Source organism: Branchiostoma lanceolatum, chromosome 1 (assembly GCF_035083965.1).
Source record: "Branchiostoma lanceolatum isolate klBraLanc5 chromosome 1, klBraLanc5.hap2, whole genome shotgun sequence".
NCBI classification, from domain to species: domain Eukaryota; kingdom Metazoa; phylum Chordata; class Leptocardii; order Amphioxiformes; family Branchiostomatidae; genus Branchiostoma; species Branchiostoma lanceolatum.
In genome coordinates this window covers 41,848,665-41,861,203 of record NC_089722.1, presented here as the reverse complement: position 1 = coordinate 41,861,203, position 12,539 = coordinate 41,848,665, and the positions used below count along the sequence as shown (strand labels likewise).

The 12,539-nt window shown below is 42.9% G+C and overlaps 1 protein-coding gene across 2 annotated transcripts; it reads left to right on the top strand.

Annotated features, from left to right (window-relative positions):
• Nucleotides 1-109: 109 nt before the first annotated feature.
• Nucleotides 110-12,109, top strand: LOC136423633 (GPI transamidase component PIG-S-like). 2 transcript variants are annotated; one of them, XM_066411887.1, is made up of 12 exons: nt 110-328; nt 704-803; nt 1,206-1,304; nt 1,652-1,789; nt 2,340-2,449; nt 2,937-3,125; nt 5,690-5,804; nt 6,178-6,267; nt 6,470-6,702; nt 7,633-7,864; nt 8,197-8,326; nt 11,311-12,109. In XM_066411887.1, the coding sequence occupies exons 1-12, from the start codon at nt 122-124 to the stop codon at nt 11,462-11,464; spliced, it is 1,797 nt and encodes a 598-aa protein (XP_066267984.1). In that variant the 5' UTR covers nt 110-121; the 3' UTR covers nt 11,465-12,109. The 2 variants fall into 2 exon arrangements, with proteins under 2 accessions (XP_066267984.1, XP_066267976.1); XM_066411879.1 differs by having other exon boundaries at nt 1,203-1,304.
• The last annotated feature ends 430 nt before the right edge of the window (nt 12,110-12,539 follow it).

Here is a 12,539-nt window from a genome sequence, read left to right as displayed (position 1 = left end):
CCAGTTATGTTTGATTCCAAAATGAAGATTATTCAATTCTGAATGAAGAGGCATGTAACATTTTACAACAGGTGTTCTATTCAGATTACAACTTCCAGGGCTAGATATGCAGAACAGTTAAATGATGGAGGGCACCTGCCAGAAATCTTGCTCCAAAAGACTAAAACTAAAAGATGTTGCTTCCACAGAGGCAGTTACCCAGGTGTACGCGACCCTCGGGGTGGCGCTGGTTGTCGTGGTGATCGGCGTGCCGCTCTGGTGGAAAACTACGGAGGTGTACCGGGCAACGCTGCCGTATGGGGATATAGGGCAGCTGAAGGATACACAGGTACTATACATGTAGTATGTGTCTATCTGTGTGTGCATGTGTGTGTGTGTGTGTATGTATGTGTGTGTGTGTGTGTGTGTGTGTGTGTGTGTGTGTGCATGTGTGTGTCTGTGTGTGTAGATGTGTGTGAGTGTTTGTGTGTGTGTGTGTGTGTGTGTGTGTGTGTGTGTGTGTATGTGCATGTGTACATGTGTGTGTTTGTTCTTGTGTTCTTGTGAATGTATGTGTGTGTATGTACATGGTTATGGTCCACATTTGTATGTAGGATCAGGAGATTGTGAGGCAGCATGCTTTATACGTTCACTGTCCTCCCCCCTATGTCATGATAACCGGCAGTTACAGCCAACACTAACAGCGCCCCTCCCCCTTCTCAAGGTCATCTATAACGTGGGAGTGGAGTTTGTCCTTCCTCTACAGACCCAGCCTCAGGACCTGTTGGACTGGAGGGAACAGGTGGACCAGCACCTGGACACAGGTAAATATCACACCTGGACACAGGTACTAGTAATGTTAGATAGAATACCTGGACACAGGTAATATCAAGTATATAGTACCTCGGCACAGGTAAAGTTACGTTCCTGTTGCATATTTTACAGCTCCTATTTAGAATATCAAGGTCATAGAAACTTGATTTTATTGTTAATTTCCTACATGAACTATTGACATAACATCTAGGGCAAAGGTCTGAATTGTCACACTCAATGCATACTTAATATTAGTTTTATCAGTTTTAAATTCCTTACACACAACCAAAGTGGGATACGCCATCTCGGATTCTACTTTGCATATGGCTGCTAGGTATCACTACAGTACCAAATGCTGTACCAAATGTGGCCCTTAATGCATATTTGTTTGTATAATTTTTTATGGTAAGCAGGCACGGCCTACAGTCCCATCTCACCCCACTACGACATCAAGGTCCGCACCACCAACAAGGACGAACGAACAGTCATCAACCAGAATGGATCCATGGAAGGTGGGAACTTTGGTTTCTTTATTTTGCATAACTAGTAAACCGCCTTTAGGTGTTACACACCAGTTTTACTGTAGGAACAAGCTGTGAAAGACTGGACTATAAGGTTGAACCACTCACACCTGGATGGATCTCCACTCTTTTCATGAGACCTGAAACATACTCGAGGTTTAAGCTCTCCTCAAACACAAGACATTCGGCTTTACATCCCATCCTAGACTACGCCCCTAACAGAAGACTCTTTCACCTGAACAGTGGACCATGGCTTAACGTCCCTTCCAAGGACTACAACCAATTGCAGTAGCATGCATTCTCATTTTCTGGTTCCTTTTCCCCACATCCATGCCCAGCCCTTGACTCGAGGCTGACCCATCTGAAGCCCTCAGCTGTAGGGAGTTGTACGGTGTACCTACTGGCTAAAGACAGCAGTCTGGAGGCGACGGCTTACATCGGCCGGCACAGGACAGCTTTCGTCAAGTCTTCAGGAGGTGAGGATGTCTCAGGTTCTCTTCCTTATGACTTATGTCTTAAACCAAAACGTACTCCTTTTATCTTAACCAGAAACTCTGGTTGCCGACCAGTACAACTTTTAATTTAGTTGTAAGAAGAGGTTCTATAAGGTGTAAAAAAAAAGGAATCTTAAGCCAAAATATTTTAGGCAAAGGCAACTTTATTTCTTGCTTCTCAGATCTAATAGAATAGCACCAAATTGATAAATGAACATGAAAATAGAGTCTAGCAGAAATTTTTTTATGTTAAAAGTTGCATTGACGAAGGTTCTAATTTCATATCATGACGTTTTTGAATGGATGAGGTGAACAAGGAAATGTTTCATCCTGGGATGGAGAGAAGACAGTCCTGAAGACAGCCCTGGTACATAGAGAGACGGATGGCAAGTGTCTGACTCAGCTGCCAGATCTAGGAATAAGAGAAGAAATTGAAAGTCTTTGTGACCACTGTTCAATGGGATATGGACTATTTCACCTATTGTGTTTCTTTATCTTAGCTTACTTCTTGGCCCTTTCCTTCCACTTGTAGACGTCTCACGAGACGTGCGAATCTCAGCTCACCTGGTCAGATCTTACTTTGTGAATGACGAGAGACTGAAAACTACTTTCACCTCCGCAACGGGAGCGCAGCACGACAAGGTGGGGAGAATCATGGTTAACAATTTGTGGGAAGAATCTATGTTTTAGGATATTGGAGATTCTTTTTACAAAACCAGTAATGTCTCACCTGCTGACGTTTCCGTGTCTCTCATACACCGTCATCAGAGCTACTGACTGGAGTACTGCTTCTCACCACTGTAAGTAGCCGAAATAGGTGGCGCTCCTATATCCTATGTTCTACCAACCTAATCAAATTGTTTTCGGCACCTATGTTTTAATTCGAAGAGGAGAATCATTAATCTTTTTTTTATTGTGGGAGGGTTATTCTCACTCAGTGACATTGTCTTGGTAAGCACAGCCAGTATTAGATGTAATTAATTGCTCTAAAACCAGACCCTGATTCTGTTCACACTGGGAGAACATTGCTAAAGAACAGATGCCTGCCTTCAGGCCTTAGTCTTGGTAAGCACAGCCAGTATTAGATGTAAGTAATTGCTCTAAAACCAGACCCTGACTCTGTCCACAGGAGAACATTGCTAAGGAACAGATGCGCGCCTTCAAGACCAACATGGGGTACGAGGTGACCTTTAGCCTTCTGAACCCTGACCCGAGCGTGCTGGACGTCCAGTGGGACATGGAGGCGGCGACGGCGAGCTATCTGAACCCCTTCCTGGACAGGCTGGCAGACGTGGCAGAGTTCAAAGTCTTCTCACAGGTGTGCTGTTATTCTCACTCACTCACTCACTCACTCACTCACTCACTCACTCACTCACTCACTCACTCACTCACTCACTCACTCACTCACTCACTCACTCACTCACTCTATCCAGTTATTGTTTCCCGGCTTGATGGCAGACTGTTGGGTACCTCTGTCCTTTGGTTTAACACTGTGTAGGCTGAGGAGATTAAAGTTGTACCCATATTTTGTGGTCATCATGGACATTTTTTCTTCATGTTTGTAGTATTGTTATGTTGAGCCCATAGGTATGGGCTCAACATATTGTTTTTGTTCACGTTCTTCTTCTTCTCCTCCTGCCAAATCTTCAAATGGATTCAACTCCGCCATTTTTTAACCAACTGACCTGAAATTTGGCATGGAGGTAAAGATGGCAAATACCCTTAGGCGATTATTTCATTTTTTCGAAACAGGCCTTAAAAACATTTTTATGGAGGTTTTTTTGGGCATTTTTAGACATAAATTACATTTTGGGCTCCTGTGTCCTGGTACTACAAGCAAATGACCTGGAATTCGGTACAAGAGTACCTTGAACATGTCCCTACAGGAATTCAATGACATTTTTGGTGTAACGTTGGGTAACCTAAATTCGCGGGGTACTTAAATTCGGGATTTTTCGAAAACGGGGTATTTAGGGATATGTGCTAGATGCAACATAAGTAATACCGCTAGAAATGCAAACCTGCCAGACTTACTTATTCAGAACACTGTCTGAAAAGCTTCGATAAGCATGGATTATAAGGCGACGACGTCAAAAACTCTCCGTCCCTTATTGGAACAGTCTGAGGACTTCGTGGGAGAATTAAACAACATGGTTGTCGGCTGGTTTATAAGAAAAAATGTCACATCCGCTTCCTGCTCAACACAATTATTTACAAGACAACTTATTACAATCTCTTTTGCTAACCTGCAACTGGATTCTAAGTGTGATCAATCATCAAAACTCCTCTCTGTTGCTACAACCTACGGCACGTGTATTTTCCCGCCGCCATATTGTTAACCAGAATCCTGTTGTCAAGCAGACGACAAAGGTTTGTGAGGAACACTTTTTTGTCTAAATGCTGCGTGTGATAGTGGACTGAGGAAGATATTTTCCTCAAAGTTTGCTCCTAACACAACAAGGAACACATGGACATAGTAGTATTACCATTGCTACGGCATCCAGCTAACTTCCCATGAATAATGTAACGTTACACGTTGCCCGATGATGACGATGGGCCGACTTTGAGTGAAGTTCTACCGACTCAACACACGGGTTGTACCCGAACTGGCCTGATGTGTGCGGTACGGCCGTTTTTTCGTGTATTTTTTTACTTGGACACGTCTATATCCATAGCACTCTCCTCAAGCCAAGGATGGAACGAATAGCTGCTGTATAAAATGTGATTAGCGGTAAGATATTCAAGACGAATCTTCTCTCCCGAATTAATGTGCCCCCCTGTCCGACAGCACCGTAATTGTGCGTGCGGCGGACGGTAGTTTCAAGTTGAAATATTATGGTGTCAGCACGACTAGAGACAAAATCTACCATATATATGATTAGTGCAAAGATAGTACATGATACTGACAGAATTATAGAAAAAAAGGATGGTTTATTGTTCTGCTAGATTGATTTCAGTCAACCATTATCGGAAAAATCCCGAATTTATGTTACCCAACGTTACATCACTTCAAAATGCTTCATTTTGGGGACTTTTGGGGCTATTTTCAGACCAAAAAGGGGCCAAAAGTGCTGTCCCCGTTCCATGTTCTATCTAAGGTTCCGCGCATTCCATTTGCTGTTGGCCAAAGAATCCATGTTCTATCTAAGGTTCCGTGTGTTCCATTTGCTGCTTGCCAAAGAATGTGTGTTCTATTCAGGTTTCCTGAGGTCATGTTACAGGAAAACATGCAAGCCTTTGCTGTAAGAAGTTGTTTAACTATGCGGAAGGCTCTTGGGCAGAACTTGTAGAGGGGATTTTTTTGCACTGGTGATTTTGGAACAGTCAATTTATGCATGGAGAGGGAGATGGGCAAAGTATGTTGCTTTCGCAAATGTTGCCTTTCTACATGTAGTTAATATTTCGATTTGCCCAGGTGTTATTTTGGGACAGCCCACTTATTGATTGGGGAGGAGTATGGGCGAAACATGCTGTATTTGCTCAGGGGCAAATGACGGCCTTTCTAGTTTTGTCTTTTTTTGTGTTCCAACCAAAGCATGTTGATGCAAATTATGTTTTGTACTGTTTTTTTAAAGACTTGCTTGGATTCATTTGAAGAAAAAAAACTTCTTCAATCCGCAAACTTGTTACGATACAGAGGGCTGACAACCTCCCCTGAGCCATCAGCATCAAATCAAGACTTTTGGTGAATGAAATTCCATGCTGACCTTTCCCCCACAGTTTCCACTTGACCTGTAACCTGTGACCTGTCCCCCAGGTGCTGTACTATGGCAATCTGACAGTTCATCCAGCTTGTGATGAGTGCACAGCCTCCTCCTACCTGACCCCTGACCTTTTCCTCACACTCTTGACCTGACCTTACACCTGTGACCTGTTCCCCAGGTGCTGTACTACGTCGACCTGACAGTTCGCCCTGCCCGTGATGAGCGCAGAGCCTCGTACTACCTGACCCCTGACCAGCTGCCACACACCATCAACCCTGTAGAAGCCAAGCTAGGTCAGAACAACACTCACTAGAGTAACACTGCTTTAGATGCAGATAGTCCTGTTCTAAATTTTACTTCTTTTGCTCTGATTTGCAAGAAAAAAAATGTAGAAATAGGGAAATTTGGGGTGTTATAATCTCATCCATGAAGATTCCAGGTCATAACAACTCACCCCACACAGTAGCCCGATATGTTAGACTGTCTAAAAGTCCAGATTATGTAAATAATTTCTATATGGCGGAACAGTATGAAGATTTCCACGACATTCAAAAGAGTGGCAATTAAGATGAAAGGTTTTATTGTATGAAAAAGAAATTTGGATTTTTCATTTTCTTGCAAATATTCATCATAGAGTCCGATTAAAGTTTTTTTGTTTTACCCCAGGCTCCCATGTGTCCACTTATCCCAATGTGCACTTCTTGGTGTACATCCCAGAACGGGGTCATTCTCCTCTGTACATCCACAATGAGCAAGGTCAGTATGAATATAGCTTAATACAATTAACAGGATAAAAAAGTTCCTTGTGCACAACCTAGTTTTTACCTAGCCATGGAGTCAAAAACAAATGTTTGTACCTCCCTGATAAGCAGTGCCCAGTCACTGAGAGAGACACCCTTGTACATGTTAAAGGAAACAGAAATAAATGTTGAAATCTGTTTTTTCCACTCCTGACCAGGCAAGGAGTCAGAAACGAACGCGTTCTTCAGCCCTCGCTGGGGCGGCATGAAGATCGTTAACTTGGACTCCCCACCGAAGAATGCCTCCCTCCCGCGCACCGTGACCCTTGACCTGCTCCCCATCATGGAGACCTTCCTCTCGCACCTGCGCCTGTTGCTAGGCGTCGCCCAGTTGCCACCCGACCCGTGGATCGTGGTAGAGCCGGCTGACAACACCGCCATCACAGACTGGGTGGGTTTTTATTTTTAATTTTTTTATCATTTTTTAGACTGTAGCGTGCATAGTCCACTGGTTAGTGGCCCTGCCTCTGGACCAAGAGGTTGTAAGTTCAAATCCCTGCTGTTGTTGTTCGCACGACAGGGCTCGAAATTCATTTGTGGAAATAGGTGCGCTGGTGCACCTGACAAAAAAAATTAGGTGCACAGAAAAAATTTTGCGTGCACCACATAAAATAAAGTTGAATGTCAGCCAAACAAAATTACCAAGTTTAACGCTCTTAAGAACTACAATCTGTAATTCTAAAGCTAACTAGAAACATCAAGTAGAATACAACGAAGGGTAATTTTAGCTATTCTGTCTAAAAGTCAACTAAGTCAAGTAAGTCAAGATACTTACATTTCACTCTAGTATTTTCTGTATACTAGTGTAGAATAGTACCCATACCTTATAGCCTACAAAAATATCTAGGTGCACTGGTGCACCCACAGTCAAAAATTAGGTGCACAGCTCCAATTTTGGGTGCACACAGGTGCACATGCACCCACTATTTCGAGGCCTGCACGACATGCACAGTACTGGTCCTTCAGTGGCCAATCACAGTCCTTCAGACAGGCTGTTAAGCTGTGGTCCACTGTTCGTTGTACTTGTCAAAAAGTCTGTATGGGCTTCATGGAAAATTGTGGTGTTTGCAAAGTCTGTGTCAAGGTGGAGATTGCAACCTGGCAAAATCAGCTACTTGTTAAGATCCAGATTAGAATCTGTAAATTTTTCAGAGCGTGTACATGTTTGCTAGAAAGACAGTCAGGTTAATGTTCAACCCCAAGTGCCAGAAAGTTTAATGGGTAGCCTCCTTTCCTGTTGAGGGTGGGATTGAAACATTTGACCATTTCCAAAATTTATCCAATTTCTTCATTTGTTTCTTCATATGTTCCCTCCTTCCAGGAGTATGACCACCTCCTGCGGGTGCGGACTGTCGAGAATGTTGCCACGGCAACCGCTACCCTGGCTACGCTCTCCCAGCTGCTCGGGGAGATCGGCAACATCGTGATAAACGACGACATCGCGCGGCAGGTTTACCTGGCCGTGGACGCCATCAGGAAGGCACAGCGCCTCCTAGCTGCCGGGGATATAAGTGCAGCCTTCCAGGCCTCCAAAGAGGCAATACTTTCGTCAGGTAAGGCTTTGTAAAATTACATTTCAAAAGTACTATATGTTTGTTTGTTTGCTTGTTTGTTTGTTTATTCCTCTGGAGGAGTGATTTCACCTATGTTTGGTTATTTGAGATCTCGTTAGACAACTAGATTTTCATAGATTGTCTTGATTTTCTTAGTTTTAGGCAGGTCTTGGGTAATGATTAAGGATGGAAATTTGGGGAAGGATCTGCAGACTTTTGTACTCCTTCTTAAAAGAGGTTTGAAATTATGTGTTAAATATGGTATTAAAAGCCTTTGATCTCAGTCTACAACAATTTTTCGTACTTTGAAGTCGAAATTGTTTATCTTACAGAAAAGGCTTTCTTCGACCCATCTCTGCTGGAGCTGCTCTACTTCCCAGAAGACCAGAAGTTTGCCATCTACATCCCCCTGTTCCTGCCCATGAGTGTTCCTGTGCTCATGTCTCTGTTCCAAGCTTACAGGTAAGACACATAGTTATCAAACACCACAGTAACCATTATAAACATCTACATCCCCCTGTTCCTGCCCATGAGTGTGCCTGTGCTCATGTCTCTGTTCCAAGCTTACAGGTAAGACACATAGTTATCAAACACACACACTCATACACACACATTCACCATTACACCACAGTAACCATTATAAACATCTACATCCCCTTGTTCCTGCCCATGAGTGTGCCTGTGCTCATGTCTCTGTTCCAAGCTTACAGGTAAGACACATAGTTATCAAACACACACACTCATACACACACATTCACCATTACACCACAGTAACCATTATAAACATCTACATCCCCCTGTTCCTGCCCATGAGTGTGCCTGTGCTCATGTCCCTGTTCCAAGCTTACAGGTAAGACACATAGTTATCAAACACACACACACATACACAGATATTCACCAACACCACAGTAACCATTATAAACATCTACATCCCCCTGTTCCTGCCCATGAGTGTTCCTGTGCTCATGTCTCTGTTCCAAGCTTACAGGTAAGACCACCCCACACACACATACATGTACATACACTCACACACGTGTGTAAGACCCCCCTCCGCAGATGTAAGCCTCCCCCCCTCAAACACACACACACAGACCATAACCATCTACATCCCCCTGTTCCTGCCCATGAGTGTGCCTGCGCTCATGTCCCTGTTCCAAGCTTACAGGTAAGACACATAGTTATCAAACACACACACACATACACAGATATTCACCAACACCACAGTAACCATTATAAACATCTACATCCCCCTGTTCCTGCCCATGAGTGTGCCTGTGCTCATGTCTCTGTTCCAAGCTTACAGGTAAGACACATAGTTATCAAACACACACACTCATACACAGATATTCACCAACACCACAGTAACCATTATAAACATCTACATCCCCCTGTTCCTGCCCATGAGTGTGCCTGTGCTCATGTCCCTGTTCCAAGCTTACAGGTAAGACACATGATTATCAAACACACAAACTCATACACACACATTCACCAACACCACAGTAACCATAATTTATAAACATCTACATCCCCCTGTTCCTGCCCATGAGTGTGCCTGTACTCATGTCCCTGTTCCAAGCTTACAGGTAAGACACATAGTTATCAAACACACACACACATACACAGATATTCACCAACACCACAGTAACCATTATAAACATCTACATCCCCCTGTTCCTGCCCATGAGTGTGCCTGTACTCATGTCCCTGTTCCAAGCTTACAGGTAAGACACATAGTTATCAAACACACACACACATACACAGATATTCACCAACACCACAGTAACCATTATAAACATCTACATCCCCCTGTTCCTGCCCATGAGTGTTCCTGTGCTCATGTCTCTGTTCCAAGCTTACAGGTAAGAAACATAGTTATCAAACACACACACACATACAGATATTCACCAACACCACAGTAACCATTATAAACATCTACATCCCCCTGTTCCTGCCCATGAGTGTTCCTGTGCTCATGTCTCTGTTCCAAGCTTACAGGTAAGACACATAGTTATCAAACACACACAGACACATACACAGATATTCACCAACACCACAGTAACCATTATAAACATCTACATCCCCTGTTCCTGCCCATGAGTGTGCCTGTACTCATGTCTCTGTTCCAAGCTTACAGGTAAGACACATAGTTATCAAACACACACACTCATACACACACATTCACCATTACACCACAGTAACCATTATAAACATCTACATCCCCCTGTTCCTGCCCATGAGTGTGCCTGTGCTCATGTCTCTGTTCCAAGCTTACAGGTAAGACACATAGTTATCAAACACACACACTCATACACACACATTCACCATTACACCACAGTAACCATTATAAACATCTACATCCCCTGTTCCTGCCCATGAGTGTGCCTGTGCTCATGTCTCTGTTCCAAGCTTACAGGTAAGACACATAATTATCAAACACACACACTCATACACACACATTCACCATTACACCACAGTAACCATTATAAACATCTACATCCCCTGTTCCTGCCCATGAGTGTGCCTGTGCTCATGTCTCTGTTCCAAGCTTACAGGTAAGACACATAGTTATCAAACACACACACTCATACACACACATTCACCATTACACCACAGTAACCATTATAAACATCTACATCCCCCTGTTCCTGCCCATGAGTGTGCCTGTACTCATGTCTCTGTTCCAAGCTTACAGGTAAGACACATAGTTATCAAACACACACACTCATACACACACATTCACCATTACACCACAGTAACCATTATAAACATCTACATCCCCCTGTTCCTGCCCATGAGTGTGCCGGTGCTCATGTCTCTGTTCCAAGCTTACAGGTAAGACACATAGTTATCAAACACACACACTCATACACACACATTCACCATTACACCACAGTAACCATTATAAACATCTACATCCCCCTGTTCCTGCCCATGAGTGTGCCTGTGCTCATGTCTCTGTTCCAAGCTTACAGGTACAACTCCCCTCTCCACTTGGGTAAGACACACACACCCCAACACACACGTGCACACACACACACGCGCGCGTGCGCACACACACACACACGCACACACACGCACGCACACACACGCGCGCACGCGCACGCACGCACGCGCACGCACACGCACACGCACACGCACGCACACACACACGCACACGCACACACACACACAGATACAATGTTACTCATCCTACTCACATGCACACAGAATGGATGTAACTTGGAGAGAAACATTTGTTTTTATTGTACAGATTGTATATTATGTGCGGTATGCTATTTGGTATTTGAAGATTACATGGTGTATGTACTGTACATGTGTTTTTCACTGCATTCCCAGTTTTGTTTAAAACCTTACATGACCAGTGTAGAAATGTAGAAAGCTCAATTTGCTTATTTTTTTTCTATTTCTTGAAATGCAATCAAGATTCTTTTTTTCTCCTCAATCAGGTGGTACAAGAAACAACAGCAAAAGCAACCAGCAAAGGAGGGGAAAGGGGCAATGAAAGAATCTGAAAAAGAAGAAACAGAACAAGATGATGACAGCAATGCAGAAGAGAAGAGGTCTCCAAAGGGAAAGAAACAGTCTAGAAAGGAAAGATGATGAAGACCTTTGTTCACTACCGGTAGTCTTTCTGTTTGTTAGTTTGTTTGTTTGTTTGTCCAGTTGCAGCATGTCATTGGTGGTGCAGAAAAGTTTTTTTTTCTACTCTTGTTTTGAATGAACTTATCATGCATTTTTAGAGAATATATTCTACTCTTTTACTGGCAAAAGCATACAGCTTGAATGCTAAAAGTTCAGTCAAGCATGGAAACATTGCTAAGAGATAGATTAGTTACAGGGACCAAGTGTTGTTACAAATGTATGTTAAGACTACCAGTACGTAATGGCATATTTTCACCTATACACACTTTTATTTTGGACCCCTGAGAGGAGAAAAAAGTTTGGGTCCTTTCTATGTATTGTGATTGTCATGATTTGGTGGACAAGAGAGCTTATACTGACTCTTTTTCGGATGGCACTGGTTAATGAGCACAAGATGTCATCTATACAGTCAGGATTACAGACTGTTTACTGTCTGCATAACGTTGTTGCAAGGTGGCTTATGCCTGGGTTAGGCTGCATGTAGATTCTTAAATGATAGAAGAGACAAAACATGGTGACTCTGCAATAACTGTATATTCTAGCAATAAAATCAACACAAGTACATTTGCATGTACATGTAATAAAGGTGAACATTTGTGTGAACTTCAAGGCAAAACTTCATGCACACTTTTCTAAAATGTTCATAGTACTAATTAGAGGTAAACCAAATGCGGGCTGCAAGCCGTTGTTATAGTTAGCTAGATTTGTTGTACATTTCATAGTAGCATATGGCTAGCATGAAACTTAGATTAATGCAATCTGTAGATGTTTAAATTTGGCTTTGTACAATCATAATCACCTTACAGAAATAAAGGTCTAAGGCAGAGAAGTACTTAAAGTCAGGAAAGATAAAAAATAAACATTCCTTTGTACAATAGAGAATGACAACCGTTGTTTTGGGATATTAGTTACCCAGCATATAGAACGTGGTCATGATGATAATGATATAAAAGTACCTGTACAAACACAGTACCGTTCATTGTGTAGAAAATGCACTGTCAACCCTCTATGCTAAAATCAGCAAGGCAACGTC